Source organism: Tarenaya hassleriana, unplaced genomic scaffold, assembly GCF_000463585.1.
Source record: "Tarenaya hassleriana unplaced genomic scaffold, ASM46358v1 Cleome54, whole genome shotgun sequence".
In the NCBI taxonomy this organism is placed as follows: domain Eukaryota; kingdom Viridiplantae; phylum Streptophyta; class Magnoliopsida; order Brassicales; family Cleomaceae; genus Tarenaya; species Tarenaya hassleriana.
Window position 1 is genome coordinate 493633 of NW_010968045.1, and position 23942 is coordinate 517574.

Here is a 23942-nt window from a genome sequence, read left to right on the forward strand (position 1 = left end):
AAAAGGTAATCACTTCAACAAAACAAAATGGAAACAAAAACTGTACTTCAAGTTTTATATATGTATTCACTCCCCCAACAATATACAATCAATGATATATAACAAAGTCTATACAAAGTAGAACAGTTGTCCTGTTCTTGTTCTTGTACAAATCACCACATGAGCCCCAAATCTTGAACTGAACATCTCAAAATGACATTATGCACAAAACCATATCTTTACACCAAAAAAATGCAACCGGATACTCCTGTATATATATATATGTATGTAGAACCCCGAAAACAGACGATTTTTTGTAGAGGATGGTACGTACGGTGCGGAACGGTCATTTGTGGGTTGGGTGGTTTGGGTGTGGCTTGGTCTGGGCAGCAGACGTGGACATGACCCGGAGGCGACTGGCTATCTCCGTGAAGGAAGGCCGAGCCACCGGTTCAGGAGCCCAGCATTGTTCCATTAGCAGTCTCCATTCCTGGTCGCAGTAGCTTGGCACGGTTGGTCTCAGTGTGTTGTTCACTATTCCCCCTGTGTTCATGTCCCAAAAACACTAAAACTCACTACCAACCTCGTTTGATCTATCTATGAACCAAATATTAGCAAATGCCAAAATGTTTTATATATCAAACAATGACACTATTAATTTCAGTGCCATCATAGCAAGATCTCACCGAAGAGGGATTAGAGAGATGAGGTTAAAATACCAATTATGGCTCCATAATGCATATTAGCGTAGGGCTCCTCGCCCGTAAGAATCTCCCACAGGACGATACCGAAAGAGAAAACATCAACCTGCACATCAACGGAATATCCAACCCCGAATATCACTTCAAAAAACGATCAGAGGGCGAAAAAATAAGTAGGGGAAGAAACTGGTCAGACCAGATCATTTGAACAAGCAGCTTTAGAACTTGCACGCAAAATTTTCCCCCTATTAACCGAACCTGTAACGAGAGTAACCCGTGTTTTGTTTCGCTAGTTTACTATCCAAACTACCTAGTTTTCGTTAGCCAACACAATACAACTCAGGGAATGTGTAGAAGCGTACCTTTTCAGAAACTTTACTGCTGCTTCCACTTAGTAGCTCAGGTGCCATCCAAGGAAGGGTTCCTCTTACACCGCCAGTGACCAAAGTGTTTCTTTTTATCTTAGACAGCCCAAAGTCACCTACCTGCAGATGAGATAACACATTTCTTGTTTCATAATCATAACGAATAACACCGAAAGTGTCCCACCATTCTGTTTTTGATTTGTGATATAAGAAGATAATTGACCTTGCATATTGGACGTGCAGTATCTTTTAAGTTGACAAGCAAGTTGTCACACTTTAAATCGAAATGAACAATGTTCTTCGAGTGCAGATATTCCATCCCGAAAGCCGCATCCATTGCAATGATGAGGCGCTTACGCCGGTCAAGTTGTCTGGGTTCAGGCACAAATGCAAAAAAACGGTTTGTAACTTGAGATTTTAGGAAACAATGATTTGAAAGAAATGTGAAATTACTACCTGTTGCTGAGCAGAACATGTCTAAGTGAGCCATTCACCATGAACTCTGTCACTGTAGCTAAAGTTCCTCCAGGCCCATCTTGCACAACCCCATAAAATGCCACAACATTCGGGTGGTGAAGCTTGGAGAGAATTTCAGCTTCATGCCAGAACTCCGAGGTCTGAATATTTTGGCGAAAAAATTGGATTAGTAGTGGTCATAATGGAGCATCAGCAACTCAGAACAAATGCCATTGGCAATAGAAGGGATAATGTACAAATATATTGTACTAGCAAAGATCTACTGTGCTGAAAACAACAGTGCTTCTATGAGCAGTGAAGTTTTTGGTGACCAGCCGATGTTCTCATGCGACTCAAATCCCAAAATTGTTCGAGAAAGAAAGCTCACCAATCTTTCTTGCTCAGATGATCGACCAATAAAACAGCTCTTCTTTATCCGCTTGATTGCAACATCTGTTCCCCTCCATTTTCCATGATAAACTGTTCCAAAGGTACCCGAACCTAATTCCTTCAGTTCTTCCAAATCCTCATTCTTTATGATCTGCAATGAAAGAATAATTTCACTTCTCACCATCCATTGATAAACCCAAGAAATAGAATTACAAGAGATCTTCAAATCTGCCACTATTTCAGTTCAGAGTTGGCACATGAACCCTAGAGACCAGAATGCATGTCACATCCAAACTGGAAGACACATAAAGACAGGATATTGTAACTGATGCAAGAGAAAATTGTCAAACCAATCCTGCTGGTATAAATCTAGCAGGCCAATACCGTGATGTTATTCAGCTGATTAAAGATGTCGCCTCAACTATATACTAGTTACCAAGATGAGATGTAAACGGAACAAACTGAGACGAACCTGCAAAGACCTGATGTCAAATTCTCCAGCCGTTAGGTCAATGAGAGGCACACCAGTGTTTTCCTGCATATTCAAGTTCCCACAACAAAGTCAAGCAAGATTACCGAGAAGATTATGTCAAAACATTGTCTTCTTCCTTTTTAGACAAAGTGGAAACTTATAAGTTTCTCTTCTTCAAGTTCAGAAAACAGTGAGCTTACAGTAGTTGTGTCTGTGTTTTCGTCACCCTTGTTGAGCAGCTGTGACTGACCATAATCTTGTTGTGTGTCTACCGTGTTGGAAGCAGCTACAGGAGAGACATCCGGTTGGATATTTCCATCAAAGTGGATTTGCGGATCAATATGACTTGAAGCAACTTTCTCTGACTGCAACGGTGGGTAGCTGTAATCGATAGGAGCTCCTCCGGTTGTCATGGAAGTCGGAAATCCCGGATGGTCCTGATCCATAAGCGATACATCCTTCCTAACAAACTCATCCTGGGCCAAATTTTGGAAATAAGACCAATTCTTAGGCTCATGATTCTGAACATTTAAACTCACACCAGCTCCATCGACATTTAATGGACCTAATCCAGAGAAGTTCAGAGAGTCTTCTTTTGCTTTCATGAATATATCAGCAAGAAAATCGCGGGGAAACCTATCATTTATGTCAACAACAATGTCCCCTTGCTCTGGACTTTCAGGGCCAGTAGCACGTTGTCCTCGTGGGGCAGCGCTGATGAAAGTATCTGAGGAGCTTACTTCTCGAGTAACAGGCTCAGCCCAGTTTTTGTTTTCAGCCACATTATTCCACCCGAATTCTGGCGGCTTTGGAGCTGTAACTGGGGACTGGTCCACATAAGTGCTTTCAGCTCTTGTTAGCTGATTCAAGAAAGCTGCCTCATTTTGATTCAGGGATCGGTCTTCAAAGTTTCCCTTGCTCTGCATGGTTCCTAGCTCATTCATGTAATCGCCTAACCGTTGCTGATCAGGTATTTGTCCAGTTGATTCTGGACTAACCTTAGAAATTGAAGAGTTCATCTGATTGATCTTGCTACCGGATTCTTCACTCTTTTCAAACTGCAATGTCTCTTCAGCTGTCCAGGGGCTTCCAGAAGATGGTTGTTTCATAGGTGGAATAGACAGCACATTCTGGGAACTCGTACTTGCTTCATCAAACTTTTCGGCCAATTCACTGATAGGCTGGAAAGGATCAGAACTAGTTTGAGCCATCAGAAACTGAGAACCAAGGGAATCATTAGATTTAGACAAGCGATTGGTTTCTTCTTGCTCCCGCAGAATGCGCTCAGAATGAAAAACCCTTTGATGAATCACAGGCTGGTCAAGGTTGCTTATACTAGATGAATCACCACCCGAGCTTACATATCCAGATGTTGAGAATCCTCCAGGCAGGGAAGATTGATCATCTTGATTGGCTTTCCTGCCATCGGTTGCTGTCTCAGAAGCACCTGGATTCTGAACAAGTTCCTGCGATTTTCTAACACTTTTTTCTGGCAAAATGTAGGAACTCATATCCGGTGTTGAACTGGCTACTTTTGTGACAATTGGAGTTTCTTCCTTGGAGACATTATCAGGGGCAGGACAATCACTAGACACTGAAGAAATACTATATTCACTAACCCTCGGAGTCGAAAATTCTCTCTTCATCTTTGATTCCTTGGCTGAAGCATTATTCTCCAAAGCACATACATTAGCAGGCTCATTTACTTTCTGAAATGAGCCATCTCTTTTCAGTTTGGCTTCTTTAATCGAAGGTTCTGGATCTTGTGCATGAAACACTTGTTCCTCACGTAAAACCCCCTGCTGGGTCTGATGCAGATGGGGAGGTACCGGAGTTTCAGGAGGCGTTGCAGGATTCATAGCATACGGACTATAACCCGAAAGTGGTTGATGTGCTAAGCTTGCAATAGGAGCTGATGTATAAACTGGGTGGTTAACAACTCCCCGGCGGTGTACTTGCTGTGCAGGAAAAACCCCTCCTTGTTGAGATGTTTGAATAGCTAGCAAGGGTCCATCTACTGCTAAAGGGGTAGGAGCAGGAGCAGGAACTGCATCTGGTTCTGAGGCAACTCGACCAATCTCCCTATCAACATTCATATTAAGTAGCTCGTCCAAATTGTTCCCAGAAACACTTGCTGTTCCGAGGGAGCTCTTTCTTGAAATTAGATCCATCCCATTGACAGCAACTACATACTGAACCTCAGAATCACCGTCCACAGCTCCTATGCCAAACTGAGTCTCCTCTGTGTCACTGCTTGAGAATAAGAACATCCTGGGCTTCAGAGATTCTCCACTATTTAACACATCACATTCCTCCATCATGTTTTGCAAGTCCTCATCACAAGACACAGAAACCAGAGCATCAAGATCCTCTCCAGGCAGTTGATACTTTATCGCATGAGTATCAGAGTAAATTTCTGACATCTTCTGCATTAGTTTTTCATAGGAAATATCCCTGCTAATCCGAATGATCCGTGTTTCACCACCGACATATCTAAGCTTCTGATCCCTGGGGCGCGGTAAGATTTTACCACCAAAGCTACATAAGAACTTCACCTGGTTTAAGGAGCCATTCAACCCTCTAGAAGAACCAAAACTATGAAGTCTTTGATTGCCACCATTTCTTGACGATGTTGCTGGTACTGACTGCACCTGTTCACTGTAACTCTTGTCTTCAATGGTAGAAGGGATCTTCCTCTCATGCTCGAGTGTATTATGCTTTTCTGATGCACTAAGCACTGGTGTGGTAGACCCGCTCTCCGACATTGGATGAGCCATTCCCATTACACCCTTTAAGTCAACATAAACAGGCATACCACTAGGCTCCCCATACGCGTTTGGGATGAATTGTTGTTTCTGAATAGCCCTATCTCTCATAAACTCAAAGGCAAATTCTTCACCAGTCTGAATCGAGTAATTCAATACCGGTCGAGGGGCTGAAACGACATAATCTGGAGGCCGTACATTAGCGCTAATATTAGTCGAAGGATCATGAGAAAACCTCTGGTTGATTGAACCGAGCCCCTCATTTCTCGGATCAGAGGCGGTATACCGAACTTGTTCATAATTCTTCGCCTGGTCCATCTCTTCTATCCCGATATGTCTATCCATTCAGTTCATGAGTGCAGATGCTGGGAGGAAACATATCATAATCACAAATAACATCTTCACATATGCATCCTCTCAAGAAAATTCGTAGGATTTGGCTGTGATTTAGGTCTCTTAGCATAAGCAACTCCAGACCTCATAGAGGAGCCTGAAACAAGAGATGAATTCTTTAGTAAATAAACCACGAGCTCATACGGGAAAAGCTTAGACAACAACAACAACAACAACAACAACAACATCGGCTTAATCCCAAGATTAATGGGTAAAGCTCATCTGGAAAACTATCAAACTTGATTCCCTGAGATCATCCCTTACTCTTGGCAAAGAGGACCATACTAAGCAAAAAATAAATCTGATTAAATCGGGAATAGATAATCCCAGACCAACCAGAATCAAAAGTTTGACTTTGAACCCTAAAACTAGCGTTGGTTATCAATTGGCATCACTGAATCCAATCCGTACCCACTAGAACCTTGATCTGAAATCAGAGAACACGACATGTCTCCGATAAGAAATCACCCAGGATCGGGACAAAACCCAACAAAACACCAGTATTCATATGTCCCAACAGAAATCGAGCTAGAATCCAGTGCCTTACCGAGGCAAAACCCGATCTAGCCACTAAGTCAGAGAAATCACAAAGATCTGAGAAAAACACAGTAGAAATTCAACCAAAAACACATCCGATCCAGAGAAATATCGCCACTAGAGATCAAAACAAACAAAAAAAAAAGAAATCCCAATTCCGCCAGAAGCAAAAAGGAAGAGAATTTGGGGAAGGGTTTACCTGGAGACGAGGCACCAGAGACTGAGGGCGTCCTTCGTTTGACGATCGATGAGAAAAAGCGGACAAGAAATCCTTAATCTCTCTATTTAAGGACTAAACTCGACTAACCTCTCTCTCTCTCTCTCTCCATTTTTTTTTATTTTCCATATATCATTTTATATTTTGTCATTTATTAAAAATATTTTTTTGACATTTGTAATTGTAGGGGAAAATTAATTTTTTTTCCTACTTTGCACATTTCTAGTATTTCTTGCATTGAAGGAAGAAATTTAAAATAGCATTCTTTGTTAATTAAGAAAAATAAGAGAGTATTTTTAATTAAGCGGTTACAATTTTTTAAAACTAAAAAAAATATAATTTGTATAAAAATATAAAAGTAATTGAATAAAATTTAGATATAAATTTTTAAATCTAATATAAATAACTTTGTGTTTCCTATTTAGTTTAACACCCGTATAAAAAATATTTTTAACTTTTTTAATTTAAAATCAAAATTTTTGTATAATTTATCTTAGTGGGTTTTAATTTCAAAATTCAGAGAGGGAGGTGGCTTTGATCAAAACATAAGTTTGTGTTTAATCATTAATTTTTTTTCATCATAACCAATCAAAATTTAATGAAATATATAAAATATTAGGTTAGTTAATATATAATTTGACCATTAATTAATATATAATTTGACTTTTAATTTTAGTGAGTATAAACCTTTTTTTAAAGCATTTTTTAAAATTTTGAATAAAACTCAGAAACCTAAAAGCTCCCTCGGTCACAACGCAACAGCATGCTAAGTTCACTCGTCACTTCCTCCGCCGCTTCCGTCGCCGCCGCTTCCGCCGCCGCTAGGTCTCGTCCCCAATTGTTCGCCGATCATATTCACCGGAAAACCGCCGTCTTCTCTCTTCCTCGCCAAACTGTAAATTCTCCCATGTCTCTGGACGTTTTCCCTTTCTTTTTCGTGGTGTTTTTTTTTTCCTGAATTTTTTTATGGTCAGTGTCGGGATTCTCTGTGAGCAGGTCCACTCTTTTTCACTGCGTCCGAGCTTCTTTGCGGTCCGAGCCATGGCGGAATTTCCGACAGTCCCGATGAGTCAGCCGCAATCTTCCGATTTTTCTAGTTATTGTCTTTTAAGCTCTGAATTATTGAAGTTATGTTCAATTCGAGTCCTTTACTGCAGTTTCAATTCAGGAAATGATTGAGTCACAAATCTTCTGCGCAATTTTTCTGTGCCATTTCTTCATTTCAGGCAAAAAGCAAGCTTTGATATCTTTGTCCGACAAGAAGGAATTGGCTCTTCTTGGAAATGGTCTGCAAGCGTTGGGGTAGTTTCCTTGTGTATTTGCAGTGCTGTCTGTGATTAGGACATGAACCAGTTGTTGTCTTCTTTCCTCTGATATGTAACTTATCGTTAATGGTTTTTATTTTTGGAATTCATAGACATACCATTGTTTCTACTGGAGGGACTGCCTCCGCTTTGGAGAATGCAGGAGTCTCTGTGGCTAAAGTGGAGACGCTCACTCATTTTCCAGAAATGGTAACATCAAGAATCAAGATTTAGTCCTCCGGCCCTGTTTTGCACTTTCTGATATCTCAAATTTAGAATGAAAACCAAGCCCGGTTTGATGTGCTTGAATCGATTTGTGTAGTTTTTGAATAATTATACAATTGTTTCCTAAAGTTTGTGTTTTTATCCGAGTCTTCCTTTCGATTTCCTTGTTAAGCTTGACGGTCGTGTGAAGACTTTGCACCCGAACATACACGGGGGAATCCTCGCTAGAAGAGATGTTAAGCATCATATGGAAGCTCTCAACGAGCACGGGATAGGTTAGTTGTTGCGGCATTTGAATTCTCCTGCATTTTCCATACTTTTTGTTTAACATTATCAAAATTATTATTGCATTTATGCTGAATTGTTTCTATTTTCTGTTCAAGGCACATTCGATGTGGTGGTTGTCAATCTGTATCCGTTTTACGATAAAGTTACAGCCCCTGGTGGAATTAGCTTCGAGGATGGAATTGAGAACATTGACATCGGTGGTCCTGCTATGATAAGAGCTGCTGCTAAGGTATATGATACGTGTTTCTTATACCGGATCCTGCATATATGGATCTATATTGATATATATATCTTTGTATACTGTCTACCTTTTTTCGGGATTCTTACATGTAATTATGTATCAAACAGAACCACAAAGACGTTCTCATTGTTGTCGACTCAGAAGATTATTCTGCTGTTTTGGAATACCTCAAGGGCGGCCAGAATGATCAGCAGTTCCGCAGAAAACTTGCTTGGAAGGCTTTTCAGCATGTGGCTGCTTACGATTCTGCTGTTTCAGAATGGTTATGGAAGCAGACAGAAGGGCGTATGTATCACTTTTCTCTGCTTTATTTTGAAGTGTTCTTCTTAGAATGAGTATATAAAACTTGATGGCTCTTGGTTAGATAGGAAGAGGCCTTAGACATCTTATCTATTTTGTCTGAAAGCTGTGTTAAATTATGAAACCTTTCTGACCACCTTCCCATGTTATGATTGACGCTTATATTTAACGAGATTCCTTTTCTTTTCCCTTTTTTTGTTGTTTCTCAGAAGAGAAATTCCCTCCTAGCTTTACAGTTCCACTTTCACTCAAGAGTTCTCTTCGTTATGGCGAGAATCCTCACCAAAAGGCTGCATTTTATGTCGACAAGAGCCTTGGTGAGGTGAATGCTGGCGGTATTGCCACCGCGATTCAGCACCACGGAAAGGTGAGAAAACTCCTAGTACCGATCATTCACGGCCCGTCTTTATTTTCATCTTATGAACATTTCTTATACAACATCTGATTAGAATAACTGCTATTCCAAAAAAAAAAATTCTTCCTTCTCTGATTCTTTTTCCTTCTGTTTCGATAAATGACAAGTTATCAAATGTTCAACATCCCTTTCAGTTTCTGTCTTTTATTTCTGAATTTTTTGCCATCATGATGCAGGAGATGTCATACAACAATTATTTAGATGCTGATGCTGCGTGGAACTGTGTATCGGAATTTGAAAACCCGACGTGTGTAGTTGTGAAACACACAAATCCTTGTGGTGTTGCTTCTCGCAGCGATATTCTCGAGGCTTATCGTTTGGCTGTAAAAGCAGATCCAGTTAGTGCTTTTGGCGGTATAGTAGCTTTCAATGTCGAGGTTGACGAGGTAAGTTGGCAATTCCATTTCTAATCTTTTACAAGCCTATCATAAAAAAAATATGAACTTTACGGTATTTTAGGAACCGGAACACAATCAGAAGTAGTATTCAACCTCCTCTCAATTTTCTGATGAACTTTCTGATGATTTCTTCGTAACGCAAGTCTCTCTACAAAAAGAACGATGTGGGATGATAAAACATTATAGATTACTAACTGGCTCTAGGTCCGTTTATTTCTTAATTTCCGAATCCAAATATAAAAATTAACCAGCAAGAAACGTAATTCTAAGATAATAAAACTCGATAATCTAGGATTCTAACATATTCTACTGTTTAATTAACGGTCTGCTGTTCTATTTGTCCAGGCTCTTGCAAGGGAGATCCGGGAGTTCAGGAGTCCGACGGATAACGAGACCCGAATGTTTTACGAAATAGTGGTTGCCCCGAAATATACTGCTAAGGGCCTCGAAGTGCTGAAAGGAAAATCGAAGAGCTTGAGAATCCTCGAGGCGAGGAAGAACAACAAAGGGAAGCTGTCTCTAAGACAAGTCGGAGGCGGATGGTTAGGTCAGGATTCAGACAACGTGACCCCGGAAGACATCAGTTTCAAAGTTGTCTCGGACAAGACTCCGACCGAAAACGAGCTCTCCGATGCAAAGTTTGCTTGGCTCTGCGTCAAGCACGTCAAGAGCAACGCTATCGTGATCGCAAAGGTTTGGTTTTACGGGTTTTTCTTCTTCACCAGTCATTCTTGTTTCGATTTTTTTGCATGGAACATTTCCTAGTTTTTTCTTGTGTCTGATTCTTGGGTGTTTGGTAAGAACAATTGCATGCTGGGGATGGGAAGTGGACAGCCAAATCGTTTGGAGAGTCTGAGGATAGCTTTCAGGAAGGCTGGTGATGAAGCTAAAGGAGCTGCCTTGGCCAGTGATGCGTTTTTCCCGTTCGGTAACTATTCTCGTCCTTTATTTTATACTCGTATAGATCGTTTTAACCGATACGTTACACCATCCAACCAGTCTCGTTCTCAGCCAAGAAATGAATTCTTGATGTCGGAGAAATGGTGAAAGTTGATATAATCCATAATTGGGTTTGGATCTCCTCGATAGTCGACGAGCCACCCTGGTCCTGCGTGGGTCGTCACGATCTCAAAATTTTTTTGTTTGGCTCAAAAAGAGCCAAAAAAACTCGACTCGGCTCGCCTAGAGAGTCAGTTGGTCTAAAAACAAGTCGGACGTGAGCTAGCTCGCGAGCCCCTGGCCACGAGCTGGCTCATTTTACACCCTACTGTCAGACAAAGGTCTAGTGTAAGCTCGGTTAGAGTGCTGGTCACTAAGGTCTATAACCGAGCCGAAAACCTTGTAAAAACCAGCCCTTTTTTTCCGGGTCGCCTCGGTTCACAAAAGGTCGTTTTTTTTTTTTCCTCGACGATCCAGCGTGGAACGATGCGGTGGAAGAAGCGTGCCAGAAGGGAATCGGAGTCATAGCAGAACCAGGAGGAAGTATAAGAGATGAAGACGCCATCGATTGCTGCAAGAAATATGGAGTTTCCCTTCTCTTCACCAACATCAGACACTTCCGACATTGATCCTCAACCACTTCACTTCCCTCTCTCTGTCTTGAGTTTTTGATTTCCTGAATGGAAGCTGTCGTTATTATGTTGTATAATAAATAGGATGTCCATTTCTATTATTAGCCGAATAATTAAATCCAATCGAATACCGTACTAATTGAATCCGATATAAAAATCGAATGGTTATACTTTCTCTAAGAGAAAATCAAAACCTAATTTGACTGAACCGAAAGTAAAAAAAATAATTGAAAAAGTTGGTAACTTTTAAAAAAAATTACATTAAAAAAATTAAATTCAAAATGAATCGAACTGAAAAATAATTGAATTGAACCAAAATTTATATAAAAACTGAATGTTTATAACTATTAAATTTTAAATATAGAAATTTAATGGTTATAATAAAAAATTAAAAATCTAAGGATTATAATTTGTTTAAAAAAATAAAAAAAAATAGGTTGAAATAATCTGAAGTAAAAAAAGAAAAACTAAATAGAATTTAACATATAGAAAAGAAACGAGAAGAAACAGGGAAACCGAAACTGGAGAAGAAAAAAGTTCGCCGGAGAGAAAGATGGCGACAGGAAGGGTCAAGGTGGAGAAAATCGGCGGGAAATCAACCGCGACGGGATGCTTCTCCAAGTACCCTCTCAAATTCATCCTTCCTCGCAAGGTCTCTCTCTCTCTCGATTTTAGATTTTAATCTCTCCATCAGAATCTATTCCCATTTTGATTGTTTCGTTGATTCTGATGCTGATGCTGATGCTGATGCCGAGTTCTCCATCAGGTAGGTCCTGTCGGAACTGACGCTGTCTGGATTTACAGCATCACCTATGGCGGCGGCATTGTCTCTGTATGTCTCTCTCTCTCTCGTTCCATTGATCGATGCCGTAGTGATGTACGGATTGCGGACACAATACCGTGTCTTCCTCTGAATCCGCGAAATCCAAAGCTTTTTTCTGTTTCAGGAGCATCTAACCTAGAAGCTTGTTTTGTTTATTGTGAGAATCGAGAAATCTATGCAAGTTGTCTTCGAATATGTATGCAGGGAGACACGATTTCGTGTGAATTCACCATTGGCAACGGATGCATCGCTGTGCTCACAACCCAGGCTTCTACTAAGGTTTATTTTAGTATCTTCTCTCCTCAAATCATATTCTTTGATACTGTTTTTCTCTCCCTTTGATCTCGGATTTTGCATTCGTCTTCTGGTTTGTTTCGGTTTGGTTTCTGGGTTTGGATGATGTGATTTCGGACAGGTTTACAAGGCCATGGGATCAAAGTGTTCTGAACAGTCATTGGAAGTAATGCTCTTTCATCAAGAACGAATTCTCGGAATATACCTCGAAGAGGGCAGTGGAGGGAGCGTAAGGAAAGGAATCGAAGATGAACTGCTCGAGCTTCAGCCCGGCCGTGAACCCATTCACAGACGGTATCTTCTTCTCAGCCAAATGGTATCTGCATTTTTCCATATCAGAGTTAGAAATAGCAGAATCAATTTTAGAGTGGTTGAAATGATGATGATGATGATGATGATGGGAATGAGAACAAGTATATATATGTATGTATGTATGTAATGAAGAACTCACACGCTGTCTTTCTCCAGGCCGTTGGCCACTTGGTTAAGGAAATCCAAAGTGAACATGTGCAAGCACACCTTTGGCCAAATTGAAGTCATGTATTAGCAACCATCACAAGGTGTTGTCTTAAACAACCAAACTAGTTAAAAGGGATGTCTATAATGCAATCTTCTTCATTAGATTGATTTTTTATTCAACTAGTTGAAGAGGAAGCATGGAAATTAGGAATAGCAACTAGGGCTGGGCATAGCACGGTTCAGATACCCGTGACTTTAAGATATCCAATCTTGAACTCGTGTCTTTCCCTTGTTCATGCTCCACTGTTTCTGCAGAAACGTTTTCAAAACAGATGAATCTATTGTTAAGACAGATTATGATTGAAACCCTTTTTTTCGCTGTCGTGATGCATTGCCATGGATGGCCCTTTTGGATGATACTGGCTCGTTTGTTTATTACCGTGTGCAGTAGGCGAGAATCGGGCGTGGAGCCCTTTTCGTGGTGATTCCAGATCCAGTTACCTGTTTTTCCACGGCAAGGTACTTTCAGAAACAGATCTTTAGAATGGCTTCGGATTCCAATTTGGTCGTTGTCGATTGGATCACGAGTGGCCGGCATGCTAATGGTGAAAAATGGGATTTTGAGCTTTATAAGAGCATCAACAATGTCTACCTGGATGGTGAAGATGATGATCAGCCTCTGTTCCTTGATACAGTAACATCTCATACCTTCCTGCAGAAAAATTTTCTTTTTTCCTAAAATTTTTAAATGATGGCTGGCTACTTCATGTTCTGAAAGAAGTTTGCCTCTGGAATGCTGTAGCAATTCAGACAGAATCTGCTAATTTTAATGTGTAGAAGTATTGCTTTAAGACACAACTTGGGATAAAATTCTGCTGTCTCATTCCATTCCTTATTCCATTGTTCTTCCTTGCTTGCATTTCCTAATAAACGCCTTCTCGATAAAGATTCTTGTTGATCCCGACGAGAATTCCCTCTCGATTTAGAGGAACCGTGGTCAGAATTCTCTGATAACTTCCTTTTCGGTGTAGGTGCTGCTAGAAAAGGGGAATATCCGTAGTATAGCTGAACGAATGCAAGACTACCAAACCATAGCAATGGTCATAATCTTCGGGTAGATACTCGTCTTCACGTATTATTATGATTACATATCCGATTTCTACGGCCTCTGACTGTTATGTTAAGATCTTTGCTGCATATGTTCTGCTTTATTGTGACTGGATCAGGACAAAGCTGAAAGAAATCCAGAACCGAGTCCAAGACAGCGTGAAGAAGATAATGTCCGAACAATTACACATCTCTTCTGCCATCTGGAGACGCAGGACTGAATCCAGCTCCCGTCCTGGCCTCGCAAAACCCGAGTTTATTGCATCTTGCAGTACATTCGGGCCCGAGGTAAAATACTGTGGCTAGAATCAGCTGAGTTAAAGTCTGAAAATGGCTATAACTATAAGCAAGGACTTGTGATTAGTATTAATAGGTTTTGTAATATGATTTGCAGGGAAAGGGGATGGTGATTCGGATTGCTTCCGAATCAACAGAGTCGGTATACGACTTCTTGAGGCGACAACTCGCCGGGATAGAGCCTCTCATCGGCCAATCCCCGTATCCGTAACTCCGGGTACATTATATAGCAGATTCACGCTTTCTATTTTTTCTCAAGTTTCACAAAATAATTACCATCTATGAAAAAAATATATGATTATTAATATTATCATTATCAATGTTATGAATGTATTTGGAATGGAAATACCTAACAGGGTATAAGAGAAGAAAGCAAGGGAAAAGTGATTAGGGTTTTTGATAATGAAAACAGATAAGAGAGTTTTAGAGGGAGATTTCACAAGGAGCGTGAAATGTTCGTCCCCGGCATATGGGTTCTAGATTTTCTCCAGCGTATGAACAGACAGGTGACACCTCCACACCTATACAGAAAAAATCACACACATATATATACACGAATTTATACATTATGTTGGGTTTTAATATGAGATTCTTTTAAAAAGGAAAGGAGGATTTAGGTGGTTAGAATGTAGTGATTACCAGTTTGGAATAAGGGAACAGAATGAGTAAGAAAGCCACCGGCTGCAATGACCCAACGGGTATGTAGCCGGAGGACCAGAAGCCTTGCACTTTCCGGTGTGTCGAAGCCGTTTGCGTTCTTTACCGGTGCGAATTCTTCTTCCCTTAGCACCTGCGGTTTCATCACAGACACACATATATATATGTATGATCATATATATATCATCAATAGGCTCTTCCTCCTATCAAGAACGAATTCTCGGAATATACCTCGAAGAGGGCAGTGGAGGGAGCGTAAGGAAAGGAATCGAAGATGAACTGCTCGAGCTTCAGCCCGGCCGTGAACCCATTCACAGACGGTATCTTCTTCTCAGCCAAATGGTATCTGCATTTTTCCATATCAGAGTTAGAAATAGCAGAATCAATTTTAGAGTGGTTGAAATGATGATGATGATGATGATGATGGGAATGAGAACAAGTATATATATGTATGTATGTATGTAATGAAGAACTCACACGCTGTCTTTCTCCAGGCCGTTGGCCACTTGGTTAAGGAAATCCAAAGTGAACATGTGCAAGCACACCTTTGGCCAAATTGAAGTCATGTATTAGCAACCATCACAAGGTGTTGTCTTAAACAACCAAACTAGTTAAAAGGGATGTCTATAATGCAATCTTCTTCATTAGATTGATTTTTTATTCAACTAGTTGAAGAGGAAGCATGGAAATTAGGAATAGCAACTAGGGCTGGGCATAGCACGGTTCAGATACCCGTGACTTTAAGATATCCAATCTTGAACTCGTGTCTTTCGGATTTCGAGGTTCGGAATTCATGGCCGTACCAGTGCCGCTTGACGGTATCACAATCCCAAATGGTCAGTTACCCGCGAGTTACTCAATCGGTGAGGGTGATAGGCCAAAGCCGATGGGGCAATGCAAGGAAGGAGAGAGCGGCGGCGAAACGCGAGGGATAAGCGAGGCGAGGACGAGGCGGTCCCAGAATCACCCTCCCCTTTTTTTCTACAGAATCTCTCTTTTGAACCTTTGATCGCCTCCTCTACCACATTTGATCATTCCTCCTCCACCTCCACTCCTCAGCCACCTTCGATACCCTAAACCCTCAACGGGTATCCACAGATACGGGCCAACTGACATTTGAACCCGAACTTGATGGTCAAGTTCTCGCCATCGCCAGATCTGTACTCGTCCAGTACATGGACGAGTACCTGAAAATCGGATATATATGTCTCGTGGGTCAAAGCCCCCAACAGGTATCCGTATACATATCAATTGACATTCAAACCCGAACTCGAAGGTCATCGGATCCGTACTCGTCCCGTCACAGGGGAACGAGTACCTGAGAATCGGATACATAACACGAATACCCGATTTTCAGATTTATTTGCCCAGCCTTAGTAGCAAAACACAGATGCCATAACTACAAGAGAGATGACATTAGGAGGAGGGGGTTTTACTTACATTGCTCCAACAAAACTGAAGACGACCGGTTCTTTGGTTAATAGCAGAGGCCAGAGACGGGTCGAGCTCACTGTACTCAACCACAGTCAAAGGTCCACCCTTTCCCCTCCTTACGAACACCCCAACCTTTTCATGTGGATAGGCCTGCATATATCATCATCATCATCATCACTCAACAATCTTTGTCACCCAAATTTCCAAATTCAGTAAAACCCTAAACGTGGGATGGTGAATAATAATGCTGAAATCAAAGGTTGGTTACCTTCCTCACAACTTTTGCAGCAGAAGCCACCCCTTTGTCTATGAAATATCCCAAAAACGTTGGATCGGCTACTCGGACCTGATTTCCAATAACTCGGTTTATCGGTCTTTAATGCTTTGAGAAAGAATAAAAGTTGACAACTTTTGACAGTTAAAAGAAAACTAACCAGGACATTGTCAACACCATAGCAGTCCACATACTTAATCCCCCTAGAGGCCATGTCCTCTAATAATCTCGAGTATTTTAAAGCTGAGAACCATTTGGACCGACGTTAACCAGTTATATCAGAATGCCCATATGATCATATATATATATATATATATATATTCAGATTATCATATCCGAAATCATTAGGAAGATGAACCTGCATACACTCCACCATTGCCATCTGGAGCCTTAGCTACCTGTTGGTCCAAGAATAACGTGCCATCTTTAGATAAAACCAAGTTGAGAACAAAATTAGCAACCGAATCAGGGGAAAGACAATATACTCTGAAAGGTGTCTCCATTATAAATTTGCCATCTTTGGATATGCAAGGTAGGGTGCCTTGTTGGAAGAAAGTAACCTATGGCAAAGTAAATCAGCATCACAAATGGTTAAGAGTAGCGATGAATGGAAACAATTATACGACAATGGAGCCATCTTACTTGATCTGGTTCAAGGCCAAAGTACTTATGACTCATGAAAAATTTTCGAGTGGGTTCATCGGTAAATGGACTGGTCATTATGTACCAATGTATTGTAACTGGGCGGGTTGGACCTGTAGTTTAGCGGTATATTCCGTAAGCAAACCGCCAAAAAACAGTACAAAGGAACGGGAGAGTAGAATAATGAAACTTACCCTCCTCGGCCATCGTTTGAGAGGCAAGCCTTTGGAGACACAGTATTCTCTCGGCTTGAATCTGGAAGAGAGATTTCCCCGATGGCAGTCCAATATCTGAGACCGAAATAACAACCGGTAAAGTAGCAGAAGAAGATATAACTGACAGAAACATACGATGTTACAAACTACAGTCTGCATTCTGCTAAAAGATAGGGTTCCACCACTGAAAGCAATCAGGAAAGTTGAAGAAATTTCCCATGCAAACACCTAATACAGGCTCATCATATGTTTTAGACATGAGAAATACTTAAAAAATTGCTTAAAAATTGCTTTTACCGTTTTGATTTCAAGAAAAATATTTGAAAAAACTATTTTAGGCAAATAATTTTCATTTGTCATTTAGGGCAGTTGACGATTTCGCTCATTTTTCGAATAAGACTAGATCCAGAGAAGTGACATGCAAGCTGACATTATGGCAGACTGACATTTACAAAGGACAGAACGAGGCACAAAGCATCCCGTTGAGCGGGGGTCGGGGGAAGGATCCCACCACAAGGGTCGGGGGAAGGATCCCACCACAAGGGTGTATTGTAGGCAAACCTTACCTTGCAGAAATATTCTGCAAGAGGTTGCTTCCAGGACTCGAACCTAGGACCTTTAGGTCACAACGGCAACACCTTAACCGGTGTGTCAAGGCTCCCCTTCACAGACTGACAGTTATATCCTAAGAAAAACCTACTGACTAGAATAGTAAAGATAAATTATGAGAGTTACTCACTGAAACACCCCTTTGGATCTGAACTTCCAAGCCTTGTACCCTGCATCAGTTTCACAAGCAGATCATTTAATGATCATAACTTGGCCAGAAAGGTACAGAACAAACAAAGATTGGCAAATAATAGGCAACCAGAAATTTAAAACTAGTTTCACCCTCTTTCCAAATGCAGATCATGGTAATGTACTACACAACAAACACTACAATGATGTAAAATGAGTCCACCCGAAATTCAGAACTGGTTCGGTTTTTTTTTTTTTTGGGGGGGGGGGCCGAAATTCAGAACTGGTTCGGTTTTTTTTTTTTTTGGGGGGGGGGACTGGATTGTTAACAATTCAAAAAGTAGCTTCGCCCTATAAATATGATTCGGTTTTCTGGTGAGATCCATTCTGCAATTGAAAGGGCAACAACAAGGAAAAAAGACAGTGTCCCAGAAGGATATTCAAAAGGTACTTAATGACGAAGTAAATGGCGACCTAACACTTCAAATCCTTACATCAGATTTGAACCTTCCTTTCATCACAAGGAACAGTCCATCCAAATGTGGAAAGAGACTACGGAATCCAATAAAAGCATCTTCCATGTCACGTGATATGCATCCTCGGGAAAAATCTTAAAGCACACTCCTTTTTCTTGTCACCATTAGGTGAAGAGTTCAATCAAGAAATTGCTGTTTTCTATAATGCACCGACGGAGCAAAAGTACCCATCATTACCCACATCACATTACCCTTTAAATACAACACACTTATCCACAAAACAATACTTTAGATTTCCAGCTGTTGGAATCATTTAAATAAACACGCACTAAATCCGTGTAATCAACAAATGCATACTTTAAGAGGGTAGGCAGCATCATTCCAAAATAATGCCTGGGGAAAGGGAGAATCATGTTGAATCATTAGCTTTTTCCTCTGCAATTTCAAGTGGGTACTTCGGCCAAATACGAGAAAGGGTCATCCAAATTGTATGATGGAAGAAACCCAGAGGCAGAATCGGTTCTTTCTTGACAAAATCAAACACAGGCAAACAAAAAAGATTGATGCTTTGAGCTCTAAAGGTACCTGTCCACCAGACAAAAGCACCACGCCCAGTTTCCCTTCATAGATAGCCTTCAATCCCGTTTTCCACCATTTTTCTCTGTCTCCCATTGTTCTCTCATCCACCGTCGACACGCAATTCTCCGGCACCGGCTCCCTTGCCCCCCCACACCGGCTCGATTGCCGCCACAGGCAAACCTAAACAAGCGAAACAGAGCTAGATGAATCTTCACGAAAGAGATCCAAAAATCGAATGAGCAATGCATGTCATTGTCAAGTGGCTTCAACAATTCGATAGAGGTGTAAGGAGATATGGAGGAGTTAACCTTGAGATTGGAGTGAGCATCTAATGATCCGATCTATTCTGGGAAGATCCAAACTCTGCGAAACGACAAAACTGATTCCTGTTAAGTGATCTAAAAGAAATAGATAGTGAGAGCTAATTCAAATCCGCAACCAGTTTGAATTCCATGAAGAAGAAGCGATCCACGATTTGGAGAAAACCCAAGTGAATACTCAATCTTTAGCAGAAATCTTCGGCCATTTAGATGAACTCGGAAGATTCAAAAATCCATAATGGATGATAAACACGTTTTAGAAAAACCCGAATCTCCGAAGAATTCTGGAAAATGCAAAAACCTCTAATCTGATTCACCTCGATTTCCTTGACGAGGAGATCCTGCTCTTCGGGTGAAAGCTCGTCCCAGAGAGCGAAAACATCTTCCTGACCGTAGTCCTTGAGCCTCTCCACCAGCGGTTGCGGGGGTGACGCCATCGCCGTCACAACCGCAGCTCCGTTCTCTCTCTCCGTCGCCGTCGGCTCCCTCATCCTCTTCCTCCTAAGATCTCAAGCCAAAATCTCTCTCGCTCCGAAGGTTTTTTTCTTCAGTGCTTATGGATTTGGACGTTGGTCAGATTTTTGGAATGACTTGCAGAGAGAGAGAGAGAGAGAGAGAGAGAGAGAGAGAGAGAGAGAGAGAGCTGAAGAAGAAGAACCACAGCGAAGAAGAGAATCAAATCAAGCGAGCGTGTAATGTAACAACCGGCGCGTCCTTGAAATGACGGAACTACCCCTCCCTTCATTTCTCAGTCGACATATATTATTTTGTCAGCATCCTCCGACAGTTTTTTTTGTTTTGGTAAACCCTCCGAGCGAATCCGCAGGTTTCCACTCGCCTCGGATTTTTTTCTCTATTTGTTTCTAAATTGAAAATCCAATTATATTATTATTATTATTATTATTATTATTATATTATATCCCATGATATAATAATTTTGTACCTCTGTGATTTGGCTGTAATAATCGCAAAAAGGGCATATTTGAAAATGGAAATGATTTAGATATATTAATTTATTATTATTGATGACAAAAAGGGCATATATTTATGTAGATTTAACTTTATCTCAACAAAGTGCCATTATTTTGAGGCCCGTACCATCATAATAATAATAACCCAAATGATTGCTCTCTATTTTAATATAAGGTATCTTATATTGTGGGTTGGTCTTGCAATATTTTTCCATACCCCATGGTATAAATTTGCAATACCATACTATATGGGCTTGAGAATGAAACATAAACCCCATACATAAGTAGGCCCATTAATATTTGGGCCTTATAAGCAGTAAGAATGTGTGCACGCAGATTGTATATTGAAAAATGGTTTCATATTTTGGAAGAGAAAAAAACTAAATATAATTGAGATCTTGAATATTTTATATAGAAAAATACCATTATCATAAATTTTCAGTTCGAAATTTCTAGTTTTAAAAAAATAATAATTTGTTCGGTCTTATATCATTTTCGCTTTTAGTTTTTGTTCCGAATTTTATTAGAAAAAAAATATATTAATTTTCTAAAAATCAATTAATTTTCAGTTATTTCCTATTCAAATTATCTATTTTAAAATTTTGTTAATTTATTTTCAAATTATTTGATTTCATTCGTTTTTATATAACCTAGATGCGACCGAATCATACTCATTGTATTTCAAATAACACTAAAAAAAAATTAACTTGAAACATCACCGTATTTTCAACCCAACTATATTTTCCAAAACTCACAAATAATTTATGTATCACAATATTAAACATGAAATTTGAGATAAGAACACCCCTACCCTTCTCAATAAATTACATCATTCAACCATCACGGATTAAACCTAAATATTACAAAGTGTTGATCATTTTTTCTAAATTCGGACAGTTCAAATATAAATTAAAAATGAAATATTATATATATATATATATATATATGATTTTGTCACATATTCAAAGATTTTTGGTCAGTGATATAAATTAAATTATCATTGTCAACCAGTTAGTAATTCACTATATCATGCACACTAAGGTTCTCATATAAAAATTGTTATATATTTAGTAGTAAAAATAAATATTTAAATAAAAAAAGCCCATGCGACAACTACAGTACTATCCTGCACTTCGCTTCATTCCATACATATAAAATATTATTGTTTTCTCCATCTCCATTAAATGAAACATCATATGCATAAATGTACAAGGTACCAAGTATTTGTCCCATGGACACAAGATAAAGACAATAAAAATATTGTGAAAAATTATCAAATCGACATAATTTAATAATCCTGATATTTTATAAATTATTATAAATTCTATTATCTATTTTATATTATTTGATTGATGATAATAATCATGTATCAATTATTAAATTATTATTATTATTATTGTACACGTTTTTATTGATTTTCGAAAAGATGGTGACTGAATAGATAAAATGATGGTGTTAAAATCGTTTTTTAGATAATTTATGATAGGTAAAACCACGTTTGAATGTTTTTTTTTAATTACAAAATCCCCTTTATATTCAATATAACATTTTTATTTAGAGGTGGGCAAATTTTATATATATAAATAAATATAACCTATATTATTTATTTCTTCACACCTAAGTCTAGGGCTGGGCGTTTCGGTTCGGTTCTTCAGAATCGGACCGAATCGAACCATTAAAATGGTATTTTTTCCGACCCGAAACCGCTGTCATTTCTCGAACGGTACCATTTTTAGAGAACCGAATTTTTCCGGAACCGAACCTTAAAAATCCCGAAAAACCGAATATTTTTAAAGAAAATCTATCATTTTTTTAATAAAATTTGGAATCGAACCGAACCGAACCGAATACAATAAAAAACCCGATTGGTACCTTTTTTGTAAAATCGAAAAAACCGAACCGATCTATTCCGTCCCGAACCCGAACCATTTACCAAAACGCCCGCCCCTACCTAAGCCTAACCTATATATTTGTGTTTTATCTTCTCGTGAAATTGCTAAAAACCCATTGATAGGTTAATTTAGTTTTGCTCGTATCACTAATGAAGTGGTTAAGTAATGTTTAAGGGCTAAAACATCCAATAATTGAACTAATTGATTTATTTTAAATTTTGTAGGTCTTCCCTATTTTACCTATATCTCTGTGAAGATATCTTCCATGAACTTTGTGCTTAGTGCTTACACAGTTTACGATAACGTGTATATATAGCTATAATAACTTTTTGGTAATACCCCAAAATAATACCTGAATTTCTCAATTTTGACAAAATAAAACATGAACTTTGTTTTTTATCAAATAAAACCTGAACTTCATATTTCAGTCAAAAATAAACATGAACTTTACAATCTTTGTCATTTTTAACCCTATTGCTGACGTCACGTTTCTACATCCTACGTGGCAAGTCAACATTTTGACCGTATTTGACACATCATCGTCCACGTGTCACGATATCGGAATGTTACGTCAGCAATAGGGTTAAAAATGATAAAGATTATAAAGTTCAGGTTTATTTTTGACAAAAATAAATGAAGTTCAGGTTTTATTTGATAAAAAACAAAGTTTAAGTTTTATTTTGTCAAAATTGAAAAGTTCAGGTATTATTTTAGGATTTTCCCTAACTTTTTTGCTTTGTCATTTTAGGAGTGTTTGTGTAAATAACGAATTTATAGATTATTATAGGATCGATCCAAGGTTGGAAACTTATTAAATATAGAATAATACCCATAACATATCAAGTAACAATTCAGAAAATACATCATTTTTTGCATTTTATTGATGTGTATATATATATATATATAACCATTTTTAAATTTATAAATGCCAATGGTATGGAACAAAGGAAGACAGCAGAACTTTTATATATAGTTTGTTTATTTACAATTTTATATATTTAATAAATTGATGATATATCAGTCCTAAAAACCAGTTTTTATAGGTTACAAAATATCTTCGATATCTTTAAATCTGCCGTATTTAGATTAATCCCAATTCGCACTAAATGATAAAGAACTATAGTCTAAACGGTAAAACCATTTTTATAAGTTATGTTATAAGATGTTGTTTATCAAAATATGACGATAATGCATATAATTTATTATCAATATTTGTTTAAAAATGGTCGTTTGAATTTATTTAATTATTGAAACATTTGATCGTTTTAGATATTTCATTTAATGCGATTATCCAATAATTTTTATCAGTTAATTTTTAAAATTTTAGATGAAATTGTCTTATCTTAATTATTTTGAATGTTCGTTATATACATATACTCATAATCAAATATTTTTTTATAACTCTAAAATCTAAAATACTATTACAAACTCTAAAAATTTATTTCATAATTGAAATCCAAAAACTTTTAAAAATAACCCCACGAATCGTTGGTGATATAACGTAGCAGTAGTATATAAAAAAAATCAAAGAACTGTACATATACGCACAATCGTATTATTTTACTATAATGAATATATAATTATGGTCTATATTACAAACGGATTTAACAATAAATATATAACAAAATATAAATTTGTAAGATTTTATAGAATTTGTCGTACGCAATTTTGTAAATCTCTCTCTCTCTCTCCCTCGAATAAAAAGACATTCTCTTTCTCTCTCTACCCTCTCTCTCTCTCTCTACAC

General features: G+C 38.7%; 4 protein-coding genes across 8 annotated transcripts; 2 read left to right on the forward strand and 2 right to left on the reverse strand.

Moving 5' to 3' along the window:
- Positions 1-28: 28 nt before the first annotated feature.
- On the reverse strand, positions 29-6352 carry LOC104798557 (serine/threonine-protein kinase pakA-like). Of its 2 annotated transcripts, XM_010520702.1 has the most exons (10): positions 6258-6352; positions 2564-5618; positions 2364-2426; positions 1890-2042; positions 1502-1662; positions 1269-1416; positions 1043-1165; positions 877-938; positions 699-786; positions 510-522 (listed from the first exon to the last, which is right to left on the reverse strand). In XM_010520702.1, the coding sequence occupies exons 2-9, from the start codon at positions 5471-5473 to the stop codon at positions 702-704; spliced, it is 3705 nt and encodes a 1234-aa protein (XP_010519004.1). In that variant the 5' UTR covers positions 5474-5618; positions 6258-6352; the 3' UTR covers positions 510-522; positions 699-701. The 2 variants fall into 2 exon arrangements, with proteins under 2 accessions (XP_010519003.1, XP_010519004.1); XM_010520701.1 differs by lacking the exon at positions 877-938 and having other exon boundaries at positions 29-522.
- Positions 6353-7008: 656 nt separating this feature from the next.
- On the forward strand, positions 7009-11161 carry LOC104798558 (bifunctional purine biosynthesis protein PurH). Of its 3 annotated transcripts, none has more exons than XM_010520703.1 (12): positions 7009-7170; positions 7272-7371; positions 7502-7577; positions 7693-7789; positions 7977-8079; positions 8188-8321; positions 8441-8618; positions 8843-9000; positions 9225-9434; positions 9792-10139; positions 10248-10374; positions 10863-11161. In XM_010520703.1, exons 1-12 carry the CDS (start codon positions 7039-7041, stop codon positions 11012-11014), a joined length of 1815 nt encoding a protein of 604 aa, XP_010519005.1. In that variant the 5' UTR covers positions 7009-7038; the 3' UTR covers positions 11015-11161. The 3 variants fall into 3 exon arrangements, with proteins under 3 accessions (XP_010519005.1, XP_019056262.1, XP_019056263.1); XM_019200717.1 differs by having other exon boundaries at positions 7272-7344; XM_019200718.1 differs by having other exon boundaries at positions 7084-7170; positions 7250-7344.
- Positions 11162-11516: 355 nt separating this feature from the next.
- Positions 11517-14502, forward strand: LOC104798560 (urease accessory protein D). Of its 2 annotated transcripts, XM_010520707.1 has the most exons (9): positions 11517-11669; positions 11784-11849; positions 12045-12119; positions 12256-12300; positions 13045-13287; positions 13625-13707; positions 13820-13988; positions 14095-14214; positions 14410-14502. In XM_010520707.1, exons 1-8 carry the CDS (start codon positions 11571-11573, stop codon positions 14206-14208), a joined length of 894 nt encoding a protein of 297 aa, XP_010519009.1. In that variant the 5' UTR covers positions 11517-11570; the 3' UTR covers positions 14209-14214; positions 14410-14502. The 2 variants fall into 2 exon arrangements, with proteins under 2 accessions (XP_010519009.1, XP_010519008.1); XM_010520706.1 differs by having other exon boundaries at positions 11784-12119.
- Positions 14278-19999, reverse strand: LOC104798559 (UDP-N-acetylglucosamine diphosphorylase 2-like). Its single transcript, XM_010520705.2, is given in 16 exon segments — positions 14278-14518; positions 14637-14787; positions 14886-15000; positions 15132-15199; positions 16095-16238; positions 16357-16434; positions 16523-16605; positions 16721-16760; positions 16848-16922; positions 17005-17117; positions 17199-17294; positions 17959-17998; positions 19019-19150; positions 19152-19192; positions 19321-19375; positions 19650-19999. Coding segments are annotated over 16 exon segments (1503 nt in total). The 5' UTR covers positions 19824-19999; the 3' UTR covers positions 14278-14420.
- Positions 20000-23942: the final 3943 nt, after the last annotated feature.